Source organism: Chenopodium album, chromosome 6 (assembly GCF_948465745.1).
Source record: "Chenopodium album chromosome 6, dcCheAlbu1.1, whole genome shotgun sequence".
Lineage (NCBI taxonomy): Eukaryota > Viridiplantae > Streptophyta > Magnoliopsida > Caryophyllales > Amaranthaceae > Chenopodium > Chenopodium album.
In genome coordinates this window covers 77005100-77020474 of record NC_137839.1, presented here as the reverse complement: position 1 = coordinate 77020474, position 15375 = coordinate 77005100, and the positions used below count along the sequence as shown (strand labels likewise).

Genomic DNA, 15375 nt, shown 5'->3' with positions numbered 1-15375 from the left:
TTTATTTTTTAACAAACTAGAAGTATTAATTACATTCATGACTTCTTTATGAAAACTACTACAATTGGTTGGCTGTCATATATTTTGGTCCAAACTTATTTTAATTCATTTTTACCAAAAAAAAAAAAAAAAGTAGTAAATGTAGGAAGGTGGCTGCTGCTCTGAAACTGAAGAAATTATAAAAGGTCTGTCAAAGAGACAGTCTGCTAGGTTTATGTATGTAAGTTGTACCTGCAAATACAATTGCAATTACAATACTCTCATTTTCTCTCTCTTCTTACCCTATTTAATTCTACGCGGTTACGTTGCATGCTCCATACATTATCCAGCTATACATTTTTACCTTAAGGTACATTTTTCACCTTTTTCCTTTCATTATTTTTTATTTTTTGTGTTTTTGAAATGAGTGGTAATTGGTAGGACCAAGATTATTGTCTTGAAATTTGTGTTTTTTGCCTTTATGTTTGACTTTGAGTAATGATGATCATGATCTTCAACAAACCCTAGCTCTTGTACTGGGATTCTAGCTTAGGAATAAACCTTATTTTTTTATTTTACAAATTGACTTTTTTTTTTTTTTTTTTTTTTTTTTTTTTTTTTAACCCTCTTATTATTTTAATCTACCTTTTTTTTTTTTTTTTTTTGGTGAAGTTAGGGGCTTGTGCGATTATTACCCTTAACGATAATTCAGATCATAGATAATAATCCTGTTTTCAAGAGCTTTTTTTCCCCTCTAGTAATCAAATATTCAAAGTTTCTTCATGAGTTAAATGAGTTGATTATGAAATACGACATATATTATGTTTCTTGGATGAAATAGTTGTAATTGCTCAATATAGCATAGTTTGTTAAGAATGAAATTTTAGATGATGCATGGTTTAATTTAGTAGTAGTAGACTAGTAGTATACGATAACATGAATTTGTTGTACTACGTTAACTTAGCTTACAACCCACATGATGTTAGTTATTTCCAATACAAATTTATTTACCACCAAATTTGATAACATCCTAGGGATAACTTACTAGACAGCTACAAGATTTACCATTTTTAGCACAACATATTTAACTCAGCTCAGATTTTATGATATTATTTAAATCAATTTCATCATTTTTTTTGTTGCCGCCGTATGTTGTGCCATAACTATAAGTTACTCAAAAGTAAACTCACTATATTTATTGTGTATGTTTATTGAAGATTATTCGGCCTTAGAACATTAATCTAGCATAATTTATGAGAGCTAACTCATGCCAAAGTATATCATTTAAATCATATAAAAATGCACAATCGATTAATTTTTTTTTTAATGGGTACATTAGTTGATTGATCAAATGATAGAATTCAATATACTACCTGTCCATATATATTTATCTTTCATGTGTACTATTTCACTAGTAACAATAAATAGAAAGATAACGAAATACTACTCCGTACTTCTCATGACACTAGTTATAGGAGTGACGACGAGTAGATGGAGAAAAACTATGATGATTGACACTATATTAGTCAAATCATGGCGAGTATATAATTTATTACAATGTGACAATTAATTCCGATTCAAAGAAATACTTTTTTAATTCTCTCCAGCTTATCACAAAACAATACCACAAATTTATTGACATAGTAATTTCTAATAAAATTTTTGTAATCATAAACTATATATTCTTGCCAACATATACTAAACAATTTTGGCTACAAAATGTTAGCTAGGTTTAATTTCAAAGAAATGAAACACAAATTTGCAATATTATCCTTTAGAAAAGCACTCAAAATACAAAAAGTCAGTTTTTTTAAAAAAAGGTGAAAAAAGTCCTACATTAAACTCAAACAAGAAATTGAAAAACATAACATACACTTGATCAAGATTGAAGAAGGGGAGATAATCAGCCTAATTAATTTATCAAAACACTCTTATAAAACAAGGTTTTCTCTAAAAGTCTCAAGTTAACTTGGCTTTAATTTTGCCATAATCACTTGCAACAAAAACAGTCAATTTAATTTAAGGGAGGACAAGGGGATCGGAAATGCTTATGATCATCCATGGATAGATATTTTCGAGTCCATATACCTTTGTTTTACTGACTATTTTTGGCGAAGTCAATACCCGAACCCAATTCCCTTGTAATGGATGGTATGTAGCTAGCCATTGATGATATTGGTTCCTTTGAATCGAGATAGTTTGATCTTTTGAATTCCTTCTTTCTATTATGAAATTACACATGCATTCTTTCACCATTCCAAGGATCAACAAAAGGTGCGTTCTTGACTTCCTCCATTCATTATCGTACTGTAAAATCACAAAAGTTGTAAACACATACACTCCCCTTCTTTGCTTAATTTTGTGTTCCAGTCCTCTACTAATTACGCTTACTGCAAAAACATAAACCAATTTACACGAGGGTAAGTCACAATCATTTTAAATACTCAACAATCATACAAATCTTCTTCATTACTCGTCGAAAAGAAGTTAATGATGCAATAATGGTTTGGTATGGTATACCTTATTATAACACGTACATGTAGTTAATGACAATACAGAATCATAAATTCTTTTTCGATAATAAGTCAATAATAGGTCATATTCAATTTTGACCGTCAAACCTAGCTAGCTCATTTTGACTTTAATAACAACTTTCACTAGTATATTTTTATAGAAAATAATCGATCTCAACTCTCAAGGTATTATATAATGAAACGAATTATGTAAAGGTAAATGTTCAAAAACATATTCATTATGCCCTAAAAAGACTAGAATATAATAACCGCGAAATTAATAATTAAATTGACTTACCATCAACAAAAGCATGCCAATCAAGTTGTTTGATCAAGGGTTCTCACAAGCAACAGCAGCCTTTATCCTTTCCACAGTGCACTTAATCAAACTATTAACAGTAGCAACAGAACCCAAGGAGAGCTTGGCTGTAGGAACCGAATCAACTAGGATTTGGAACGCAACGGTCAGCAACGAACCCCCTGAGCCAACCTCCAAGGGACCGCCACCATGTGCTCCTACTGGACCATCAGGAAGTATGGCAAAGCCTGATGGCAAAAGTGCAACATAGTCTGGATCACCACCGTTTAAGACCACATTCATTGCGACGATATCAACCGGTGCATAGATTACATAGGAGCCTGTTGGGTCTGTGCTACTCTCTTGGAGTATTAGCATGTTGCTCTGGCTTGAATTTGCACTCTACATTAAACACCCCAAAATTAATATTTATGTCACAAAACAATTAATTGTTAGCAAATTAAAGACAATATTGACTTACATTCACTCTTAATAGCGAAACACAGTTCCCTGGATCACGACCGTTGGCTATGTGAGCCATCTCTTGGACTAGTCCTCCATTAGAAAGGATATCCCACTGCACAAAGTAGACATTAAAAGATTAAATTAGCTAATTATTCAATTATATAACTTGTAACCAAAAATTAACTAATTTTTTTATGTTATAGTTGATCAAAGAATCAATTATAGTGAGAGATTTAATTGTACATATATGTTTAATTTATGTTCTGGTTGTGTTTATTAATAATATATGAAGTATATACTACTATTTGATGGTTAATTGTAACAATGTTGGATTAATATCTAGGGTGTTGTATTGTGGAAGTACATACCTCACTCCTAGAGTTCTCATCACGAAGGAAATCGAAGACTCGTTTAGGAGAAACAGGCATCCAGAAAGAAGTAGCAGCACTAAGAACAATGCCTGGGGGTCTACCAGGGTCATCCATGCTCTTTCGAGTCATTACTCGAACATCATCAGCACCACTCCCTGATAATGTTGTCCATGTGTGGGCTGTTGATGCTCCAACCCCGGCACAGAAGCTCATCACCATCCTTTCAGCTAGCTTTAGCATACTTTTCCTCCCTTCTGGACTTGTAATTACTACCAAAAATTCAAAAAAAATAAAAAAAAATGTCAATAAAAGATGAATGTTTTTTTGGTGTGAATTTTCTATTTCATTTAAGTCCCAATTTTGAATATGATTTAAATAAAAGTATACATAACAAGTGAGATAAATTAAAGGATTTTAATTTGAAAATAAAAAATAGCAATATTTCCAAATGGAGAAATTCCCTGTTTCTCATATTGACTTTGTTTTTTTCTCATGAGGCATTTTCGTGAATAAATCAACAACTTTTTTATTATTCTGGGCTCCGCAATTGAATAAAATTGTTGGTTTATGTACAAAAATGTCATGTGAGAAACAAATTTTGTTTCTCGCCATGAGAAACTGGGGCATCCCCTTTTCGAATGAATTAGAAAAATTAAGTTAATTACCTCCACCCTCTCCTGCAGGCATGTTGCTAGCCATAACACTAGCAAGTCTTTCACATTGCCTATCCAATGCTGACACCCAACGTTTAGCTCCGAAAGCTAGCCCTGAATTTACGAGTGCCCTATATATGTTGTGCACAGCGCGATCATCCACTTCAACGTGTTCAACCCACATCACCTTAAAAAATCACATTCAAGTCAAAATAAGTACAATTCTGCTAACAAAATAATTAATCAAACTAGAAAATAAAAATTTATCTTAAGAACAGAATATAGGGTTTTTGTTCATTCATTCTTTACATACCTTAGAGTAACCATTGGGCAACTCTTGAATTAGGCAACCGGATGGCCTTCTACGGCACCTTGGAATCGGGCTAGGGCGTAAACCATCCAACGAAACATCAACAACTGCCCATGTACTGTCCCCATGTTGCTTACAATACCTCACAAAGTAGTTCTCTCGAGTTGGAACAAGAGGTGAAGGGACTTGAAATTCAGCTGTCATCTGTGAGTTTAATCACAAACAGTTAATAAATTATGTATTCCATAATTAAAATTACTTGTTAACACATAATAAAACATACTCGAAAAAAGGTTAATAAATAATTGCTTACCACTTGTAAAGCTCCATTGTAATTTCCAGCAACTCCAGTTGATAAAACTTCTAAGGTCATAGCTCTTGAAACAATCCCAGAGAAAACACATGACCATTGATTCTAAGTACAAACACAAAAAATAAAAAAAAACACGATTAGTCCACGAAAAAGCCTAAATTAAACCAATTTTTAGATGTTTACAACAACAATAATCTTACCACATCCATGAGAATTTCAACCAAGTTCATGTGATTCATGATAACAACGGCGGAGTCTCTTGAGGCCTCCGATTTCAACCCTAAAGGCATAGGACCAATCCCACGAGGGAAGGTCCGGAAATACTCCTCCTCATTAAGGATTTCAGTTGAGTTATCCGCGCTAGGAATCCACAAGGGGTCACCTGCTTGAGCCATCCTAATAAGTTCCTCCATTGCCGCCACTGCCAGCTCAATGATCATGGGTTTATCTGCCTCGGTTGGTGGGGCTACTGATCGTATGAGGTCTCCAGCTGAGCCGTAGATGTCCCCTACCATGCCTGATTGCGGACCATAGCTCCCAACTCCAAGATCAAGAGAGGAGCGCGAAGGTTGTAGCCCTTGACTTTGTAGATTATGAGGGTAAGTCACTAAGGGCTTTCCTACATACTTTGCTGCTATGCCTGATATCCTATCAATCTGTAACAATTCGTCAAAAAAAAAAAAGTATATGTAAAATATCGAATTTAGATGTATTACTACCTCTGTTGAATATTAGTTGCAACTTTGGAATATTTTATATCTCATAAATAATGCCTCAAAGTTGCAACTAATATTTAACAGAGGTAGTATTAATCATGTACCACTAAGTTCATAACTTATTAGTAAAAAAAATATATATTATACGTGTGATCAAGGGAAAAATACCTCTTCTCTAAGTCGAGCATTCTCGATCCTGAGTTGTTGTTCATCAAATGACATCTCACCAATCGCGGCTGGCCCTCCACAGTTGGGACAAGTAGCATTGCTTAGGGCTTCCTTAAACCTTATGTTGTCAGCTCGAAGTTTTTCATTCTCATTTCGAAGTTGCTGGTTCTCTGATCGTTCATGTTGAGCCTAAAATCATGGAAATTAATTAAGAAGAAACCATATAAGAGATTATTATTAATATATATTACGCTTCCTATCATGAAAAATTATTACTATGTTAATTAATTTGGTTAATGAACCATATAAGAGATTAGTAAATTGTGTAGCACCTAGGAAGCAAGGTTGTGGAGTGCATTACATAAATATACTTCATTAAAGCAGACAATTGTTAATAAAAATTGACATATTACAATGAAATTAAGAAGTTCGCGATCAATTAATGGCTATATATTGTCCCTTTCGCGATAGCATTATCATTAACCAAAAGCATATAATGCATTACTAAATAAAAACTTTGCTATATGAGTATGTAATAACAATGACTAACAAATTAAACTGACAATTACTTTCACAAGTGGAGATTTACCTCAATAGTCACTACATAAGTTGTTAGCTAGCTAATCATAGGAATTATAATTATAATGAGCATGTAAATCTCATAAAAAGGCAAAATTAAGCTTTTTATGAATTATGAAATAATCTATTACACATTTTCATTTCACGGTTTTGGATAGTATCAAGGGTTCGACCCAAGTATTAGGCCAAATGAGTGATCTACGACAATTCACTTAGAGATTAAACAATTGTTAATTGCTTATTAACAAAATTAATCATGTATTGGTTTATCATTTCGTGAATTTAGTTGTAAACTATATAGAAGGCTAAAATTGTGGGACAAAAGGAGTGATATGTATGATTATACCTTCATTTGAGTACGCTTATTTTGAAACCAAAACTTGACTTGTAAAGGCTCCAATGATAATCTACGGCTTAACTCCTTCCTTTGCTTATCATCTGGATGAGGGCATTCCTTAAAAAAACTTCAATTTCGCACCAAAAAAGAAAAACAAATTAATTATTTTGTTACAAAAAAAAAATAAAACAAAATAACAAACCATCCAATAAAATTAAATAACCAATAAAAACTCAAAAAAATTACTTTTCCATCTCTTGAATCTGGTGTTGAGTATGACGGTGGTAACGCTTCTTCTTGGGCCGTTGATTCGGATCCTGATCATCACCCGAAAGCCCCTCCAGATTCTCGGTAGCGGATCTACTGCTTTCGAATTCGTCGTCTCTCATCTTCCCTAACTCGCTATCCGGAGTTTTATGCCCAGACATGTCTAGCAACTGATGGTGTGTCTCAAACATATTTGGTTGAAACATTTTTTGTTTTCGTATTTTTCCCTAATAATAATAAAAATAATTTTCCTTCAAATTTTCCTTATTTTTTTCGTCTTCTAAATTTCCTCCCTTTTGTTTTTGCTGATAGTCTACCTTCTTACAACATCTACATATATATAAACAAAAACATCCAAAAAAAATTAATTAAAAATCATGAAATGTGATAATTTTCTAGTTTTAGTAAAAAATGATTTCTTATAGATGAGGGAAAGTTGATGTACAAAACTAACTCACTATGGAAAATTATATAAACCAAACTTTAGGAAATAACAATAATTTTTATAAATTTTTTTAAAAAAATTAAAAATTAAGACAACAAAAAAATAAAATTAAAACAAATATTTCACCTGATAATAATCCAGATCCTTCTTCACTTCATCCATTTTCCGATCTACAAAACCCAAATAAATTACAACAAAATTAAAAAGGAAAATTTAATTAAATTATATATTTATAGTACACTAAACCAAAAAAAACCCTAGAAAAATTTGTCTTTTAGTGAAAAAAAAAAATTAAGAAAAACTCTCTCTCATCTGTAAATTTTCTGAGAGGTGACTTAAGCTCTCTACTAGATTGACTCGTGGGGGTGGTTTCTGGTTTTGTAAGTCAATTACCCTTTGACTATTGTCTTAAGAAGAGAGAGAAAATATTTATAGACATTATTATATATCTCTAATTATAATATTTATTTTATTTTACCTTTATTTACGCTACATTCTAGACGTAAATAAATAGTTTTTTTATAAGGTAACAATAATAATAATAATACAAAAAAAAAATGTATTTAGATAAATGAGGGTTGACAGTGTGAAAAGGTGGCTTTGACATATACTACTAATTCCAAATTAGCTCACTTTTTTTTTTATTAAAAAAATAAATAATTTAATTTTTTTGACACAGATTATAACGCCAACGAAGATCACGCCTTTTCAACTCCTCTTGAAAAAATAAAAACATAACGGAAAATATGGTTCACATTAAGGTTTTGAACGTCAAACATGGATTATCATCATTATTACCAAAAAACTAAAATGAAATTTCTTTACAAAAATCAATCTTTTATTAACAAAAACAAAAAATAAAAAGAAGAAAAAGATTTCTAACCATGTAGGGCATTTCTACGTATGTATACATGCGCATATACTTAACACTTTGACTAACACACATATCAGAGCGACGACGGAGATAAAAGAAAGAGAAAAGGGGGGAAATGAGAAACTTACGGAGTCGAGTTGGATCTGGATTTGTAGATTGGTGAGGTAGAAGTTGAATGATGTTTTAGAGAGAGAAGAGTGAGGGTTTTGATTTTTAGAGAGAGAAAGAGAAGAGAGAAGAGAGAAGGGTAGGGAACAGGTGGAGAAGGGAAGTGGCAGAAAGAGGAGTAATTGCAAAGAGCGTATTGAGTTTTTGAGGAGAGAGAAATGAGGGGAGGTTGTAAAACTGCATTTATGGTGGTGGGGTGAGAGGGTAAGGTGCTCTTATTGCTCTTGCTTTGGAGAGAGATTGTTAGAAAGAGAAAGAAATATCCCTTCCACCTCCCCTCTTTCCCTTTTTTTAAATAAATAAATAAATAAATTATAAACCCCGTTTCTAAGCGTTCTTCCTGTTAATCTGACGACAATTGTATCGTTTGATATATATATATGTATACTATAGAATATTACTCCTTCTGTCTCTAAATGTCATTATTCCATATACTGACTTTTTACGTGAGATAATAATATTGACAATGAAAAATGTTGGATTAATACGGAGTACCAGAATTTTTAGAGACGGAGGGAGTGTACATAAGTTGAATGATTTTTGGATGTATCAATTTTCTTGTTATTGTACTCCGTATAAGTTTGTTGTGGAGAGCATGCTACGTAAACAAAATTAGTACTGTCCAAATTAATTCTACGTTTTTTTTCTAATTTTTTTTATTTTGGGAAATCATTTTGACTTTTGACTACCCTTTGATGAAGTTATTATTTTTTTTTTTTAAATTTGGTTTTTTTCAACGATGAATTATCCCTCCTTTTTCAAAGCCTTTTTCCTCAACTTCCTCCTTTTTCTCTCTCTTTCTTTCCCTAGTTTGTGCATTATTACCATGTGGCTCAATTTTGATTTTCTTTGTTTGGTTTGAAACTATGTATTGCTCAAGCTTAATCTTCGGGCCGGGTCTGATGCCCCTTTATTTCTCTTCTCTAAATTTGTTTTATTTTTAATTTTATTTAAATCAAAACTTACTAGGTTAAGAATTCAATGACATGTATCATGGAAAATTATGTGTGTATATAAAATTACTACTCAATAGTAAGTTTATGGAATTAATATTTCTTGATGATGATCATGTAGAATGGACTTACAGTACAAATTATAATGAATCATTAAGCTAAGGTTGTTTACTTGTCTACATACCAATGAATAGTATGTTCATTACTAGGTTAATTAAGATATATAGTCATGTGTATTAACACGTATAGTCACGTGTATTGTTAGATATTTTGGAATAAATACATTATATGGCTTAAATTTTGACAAAATACTTTCATTAAAAACAAATTTTATCTCATTTATGACTTAAATTTCATGGTTGATTTAAATTATCACGTGAATTTAAAGATTTGTTAGCGTAATTACGTTAGAAAGAGAAAATTAAACAACGCCAATATTGTGTATATATCATGCCATGTAAAGAAAAATATATTTTAAACCAGACGGTGATGTAATTTTTAGCTTACAAGGTTATGGGCAGGTAGCAACACGTATAGTACATTGTACGCTTATATAGTTGTCACCTTGAGTATACCACTCTATGATAATTCCAATATATATTAGAAATCGTAGAAAAGTTAGTGATACAGATGGGTATAAAGTTCGTTTAATTTTAGACTACGACATAGTGGAAAAAACACACCCAAAAAAAGCATGATTTCTCAATTATTATGGCATAGGATTAAGATTTGATTTACACCTAATAATTAAGATACGAGATCTTATCCTTCATCTCTATATAGAAAAGTATCAGCCAGATTTATTAGTCAATTTGAATCATAAAACTGTCCTAATATGCATTATATTATTTTTAAAAATAAGCCTTTTTATTTCTTTAGAATAATTGTCTAAGTTTATTTTTCATTATTTATAGTTGGCTGTGTAGAATAAGGTTTTCATTTATAAGTCGGTTAGGGACAAATGATGAATTTTGTTTCTGAATCACCCTACAAAAATGCAGGATACGCCTACCTATAAAATATAATATATACTTCTCAATCAACTGGAAATTAATTTTCTCATTGAATTTTTTGGAGAAATACGATGTATATATATACATACAAATAAATGTATGTATATGCAAAGGATATATATACTCCTCAAATAACTAGAAAATAATTTTCTTGTTGAGTTCTGTTTAAATATACGAAGTATATATATACTCGTTATATATACAAAAAAGGTACTCTATATATATACAATGATTTTTTTTATAATTAAAGTAGAGACTAGAAAGCAACCTAGAATATAGTCACAATTAAAGTTATGAAAAAATAAATCTCATTTTCTTGTATGAAAAAATTATTACCTAGTGAGTTGTACGAATTAATAATACTCTTAAATCAACTGAGAGAGACTATATCATTTACTAAGTGGAACTCCATAATAGAAGAAAAAAAGTATTTATAAGAATAGAATGAATTAAATGATAATTTTTGAGGAAAATTTTGTATGGTGGTGAATTTGCATTGTGATGTATTAATTGTGAAACTTTGATTTGATCTTATGTACTATAAGAACATAAAGCGAGTAGAGATATTGACATTTTGATTTAATTCTTATATTAAAGGTTCATTCTAATTTCCATGCATAGAAATTTCAAATCTTTAATCTATAACTTTGGTCTCAATCATCCATGTGACCCTTTTACAAATATGTTCCAAGTATATATTTTGCATTAGACAATTTGTACCCATAAAACAATTAATAAAGATTAAGCAATTGATAGAAAAGGTCCGACCCAAAAAAGTACATCAATTAGTATATTAATTGGGATAGAGATAATTGATTATGTAAATAAACCTTTATGAATAAGACTTAAATTGGAGTACATTTAAGGAGTACATGCATTAAGAAAAAGATTGGAGTTGCTAGCTACCAGATGTATGTATGATAATATGGGACTAATGGGAGTGTGAAAACACTTTCACAAGATATTTGATATAAAGTAGGATCAATTTTCTTGTCACAAAAAAAAAAAAAAAAAAAAAAAAAAAAAAAAAGTAGGATCAATTGTAAATTTAAGGATGCACTAAGAAGAAAAAATTGCTATGAACGTTCATTTAAGCATGTATGCATACATTGATAAGAAAGGTATAGTAGAGGTTAGGGAAAATTAGGATTTTATAAAGAAATTAAGGAAAGCCTATTAATTAAGAATTGATCGACTTAAATAAAGGGGATTAAATCGACACAATTACACAATGAAACGAGTTTGGGGCATGTAGATTAAATTAAGAGTATGAAGGATATATATTTGATCTATGTGGATGGCCATATATAAGGAACATAATTAAAGTCTTGCTCACATACTCTACCACTTCTTTTTGAGATTTTTTTTTTCCTTGATTGAGTAAATTGTTTAACATAAAAACGTTATGTAATTCAAAAGGTCTATGATTAATTGATTACCTTTAATTCATTAGTGTTGATTCTGTTGAACGCATAAATGTAACCTTTTATTATACGTTTGTGCTTCACCTAGGAAAACTTTGCCCAATAGTAACATTTAGAAGTAAGTGGAGTATGCCGTCCTCAGTTTATTTGGTTTTGCAAAATTTCTTTCTTTCAATTTTTGTTATCCTTTTTCTAATTTACTTTTTATAGGGATGTTAGTTTGTAAAGGGCCCTTACACATAGAGTTTAGGAATTGCTTGTTTTAGAAATCAAGTAATCAACTATATATATATACCTTTTACAAGATTATGCATGAAAAAAATAAGTAGACGCATTGTATAAAAATGTATTACGAGTAATAATTATTATATTTGTTAATTTTTCTAATTTGTATAAGTTGTGTACTAGTCTAATTCTAGAAAAAAATTTGCTTGCTTGTAGTTATGGACCCTAATCTAAAGACACGTACAAAGCAATATCTAGTCTACAATCAAGGAATGAATATATTACTCCCTCCGTCTCATAATACTCCTTACAAAATATGTTTTCCTTTTTGGGTAAACCAAATTACAATGTCTGTTTTATTTAAAGATTGTACTTTTGACATTATTACCCTTTTTTCGATGAATTGTCATCTTTGACATCAATTTCCTACACTTTTTCTCTCTATTTCTTCAATTATTCTCAACTACTTTTTCTTTCTCTCTAACTCCACATACACATATATATATATATAATCATTAGTTTTAACGAATGTACAACTTTTTTAATTCCCGTGAAAAAACCCAAATACTAATAGTGGATACTTATACAGTTATACCGAGTCAGAAGATAGAAAGGCGGAGAGAAAATAATCAAAGGATTAAAAATTTTAAAATTCAAAATATAAATAATGAAATAAAAAAACCTAAAATCACTCCATCTCCAAATTTCATTACGTTTGGGTGTATTTGGTACGGAGTACATTAAATAATTGATACAACTATACATGTACTCCATATTAGCTAAGAGCCAGAATCACGGTTAATTACGTTACAGTCAAATTCTCAATTTTTGTATCTACTACTAATCCATGGAGCCACATTAATTGCAATTTAATGAGAAGGATTATATAGATCAAAGTAATGATTTGTTTTTTTCCTGGGTTTCTCACCCACAAATTTCACAAATTAAAAGCACAGTATTACACCAAATGTGAAATTAATTATAAGATGACAAATTCTAGTACTGAATAAAATCTTAGGTGTAAAATTATCATAATTATTCCATGTACACTTGTTTATATATTATGAAAGTTTGATTATTGTACCTTTTTAATTTTATCTTGAGGGTTAAGTGGTAAACCATGGTTCGTAGCCCTAGAAGTTAGCTAGCACAACTTTACATTAAGGGTTGCATTTGAGAAGATCAAAGTCGAATCATCAACTACTTGTATATAGTACTCCACTACTCCGTATATACTAATTGACCTGTTTATTTAGTCATGCATTTTCAAATTAATATCGATTTAAACAATATATTAGATGCTTACATACAAGTACATATCGGTTTATTTTTTTTAGCGAAAATTGTGAATATATTTCATACATGGTATTAAGTAAGTTGAGTATTAATGCAAAGTTGCACCCCTTTAATGTAATAAATTAATTAATGTTTAATATCTCTACTTTTATTGTATGTTTTATGTTTATGGATTATGCCTATATTCATAATTATTTAATATTATCATATTGTGAGGGAAGTATAGTATGTCGCCCTCAAGATTGGTTGACATAGGAATTAAAAGTTATTTAATTTTCCTAATGAAATTCTTAGAATTTCTTTAACTTGTTTGGTTGGCAATGTGGTAATTCAAAATTACCATAAATTTTGATTCACCAAGCAGAGGCTAGGTAACCTCTCATGTTTTGTAGGAAGTTTGTATTTCCACTTCCGGCCTCCAGTTGTCCTTTTGTGTGTCAATAACAAAGTAACTAACTAATTTATCAAACCTCTTGAATTTCCACTTTCCCCCAATTAGAATTCTTCTATATGAGTAGTTGAGTAGAGCTCGAAATTAAACACTTCTTATCAAATCTCATGAACTTCCACTCTCCCTACTAAGGGACTTTAATCTTGGTTTGGGCCCTATTATCGTTAGGATACCTTATCCCAATAATCAGGTCTAGTTCAGAGTGGTCATGAAATTGCCCATTGTACGTTGTCATGGCTCGACTATTTAATATTTTCCTCTTATTTACTATAGTTTGTGTTTGGAAATGAAAAAAAAAAATCTAATAAATAAACACAAATAATTTTAATCAATAAAAAAATTAATGTTAATACATTCATGTATGTTTAATCTAAATCAATCGGTTTAATCAAACATAAGTAGCCACAAAATCAAAAACACTATTAAATACTCCCTTCGTCTTTTTTCTTAAAACTAATCAATAGCACTAGTAAACTCATGCAATAAATAATAACTAGCTTTCTCGGTCATGCAATACACGAGTTGTTAGTTCATAGAAAATTGCATTGAGATATGAGTGAAGAAACACCAATAAATCATCAAGTTTGTAATGTGTAATCCAAAATATGATTAAAATAATTAAATTTTGGGACTTTAATTCCAAATAGAGGCTTAAAAATAAGGTGGAGACACTAAAATTAAATAGAGAGAAAAGGAAAAGGTTCAATTGAAGACAAGAGATAAAGATGAAGTGTGCATGGGAGAATGGAGATGAAGTACAGTGCTAGTTTAATGAAAAAGTTAAGAAAAATAATGTAATAAAAAAGAATTAATGTAAGACGTCATGTGGTTCATTATAGGTTAGAAAAGAAGATAGCGAAGTGTTATAGGATGGGGAAACTTGTCTAGGACTGCAACTGATTTGAACCGAGCCGAGTTTTAGTCTGTTTAAGCTAAGCTTGATAAGAATTATTCATGTTCAAACTATATATCTCGAGCTTGAATGAGCTATTAGATATCTTGTTCGAGCTGGGCTCATCAAGAATTTGGCTTGTTTGAGCTTTGTTCACAACATACTCGTTTGCCTTTCGAGTTTAAGTTTGAGCTTGAACGATTTAATATAAATCAAGCTTGATTCAATAAACGAGCCCTAATTTATCATATAATAAAAGGGTTTCTTTCAAATTTTAACACATCCATTTAATTTTGTATAAGATGTTTATATTTTTTCTATAGAAAAAGGTAGTGACGGAGTTTTCATGCCTTTCCATGATGAAATAATTAGTATTCCCTCCGTCCCTTAATACAATGTCTCTTTCTCTTTATTATGTGAGTAATAAATGCTCGAAAGAGGCATTGTATTAAGGGACGGAGGGAGTACTTTTTACAAACTTGTATGAATAAAAGATATATAAATTGTCCAAGTTTTAATTGGGCATGAAAAAGTTTGTAAATGAACTTAAACGAGTTGTTCATCATGAACATTACCGAATCGAACATACGCGATGTTGTTTGAGCTTTGTTCATCTGCTTGACGAGCTTAAGATTTTTGTTCAAGTTTTTTTATTAGCTTAACAA

General features: G+C 30.7%; 1 protein-coding gene across 1 annotated transcript; it reads right to left on the bottom strand.

Annotated features, from left to right (window-relative positions):
• Window positions 1-1728: 1728 nt before the first annotated feature.
• On the bottom strand, window positions 1729-8597 carry LOC145636404 (homeobox-leucine zipper protein PROTODERMAL FACTOR 2-like). The gene is made up of 13 exons (XM_081687961.1): window positions 8417-8597; window positions 7541-7584; window positions 6949-7299; window positions 6712-6829; window positions 5787-5975; window positions 5103-5558; window positions 4903-5004; window positions 4593-4793; window positions 4292-4466; window positions 3624-3895; window positions 3272-3367; window positions 2791-3192; window positions 1729-2369 (listed from the first exon to the last, which is right to left on the bottom strand). The coding sequence occupies exons 3-12, from the start codon at window positions 7173-7175 to the stop codon at window positions 2824-2826; spliced, it is 2205 nt and encodes a 734-aa protein (XP_081544087.1). The 5' UTR covers window positions 7176-7299; window positions 7541-7584; window positions 8417-8597; the 3' UTR covers window positions 1729-2369; window positions 2791-2823.
• Window positions 8598-15375: the final 6778 nt, after the last annotated feature.

What these genes read in the sequence shown, in the direction of transcription:
- LOC145636404 (XM_081687961.1), bottom strand. Translation starts at nt 7,175, where the DNA reads ATGTTTCAACCAAATATGTTTGAGACACACCATCAGTTGCTAGACATG. An exon ending in ATGCTCGACTTAGAGAAGAG is followed by an intron (nt 5,559 to 5,786) that starts GTATTTTTCCCT and finishes GAATTGTTACAG; the next exon opens with ATTGATAGGATATCAGGCAT. An exon ending in TTGAAATTCTCATGGATGTG is followed by an intron (nt 5,005 to 5,102) that starts GTAAGATTATTG and finishes GTTTGTACTTAG; the next exon opens with AATCAATGGTCATGTGTTTT.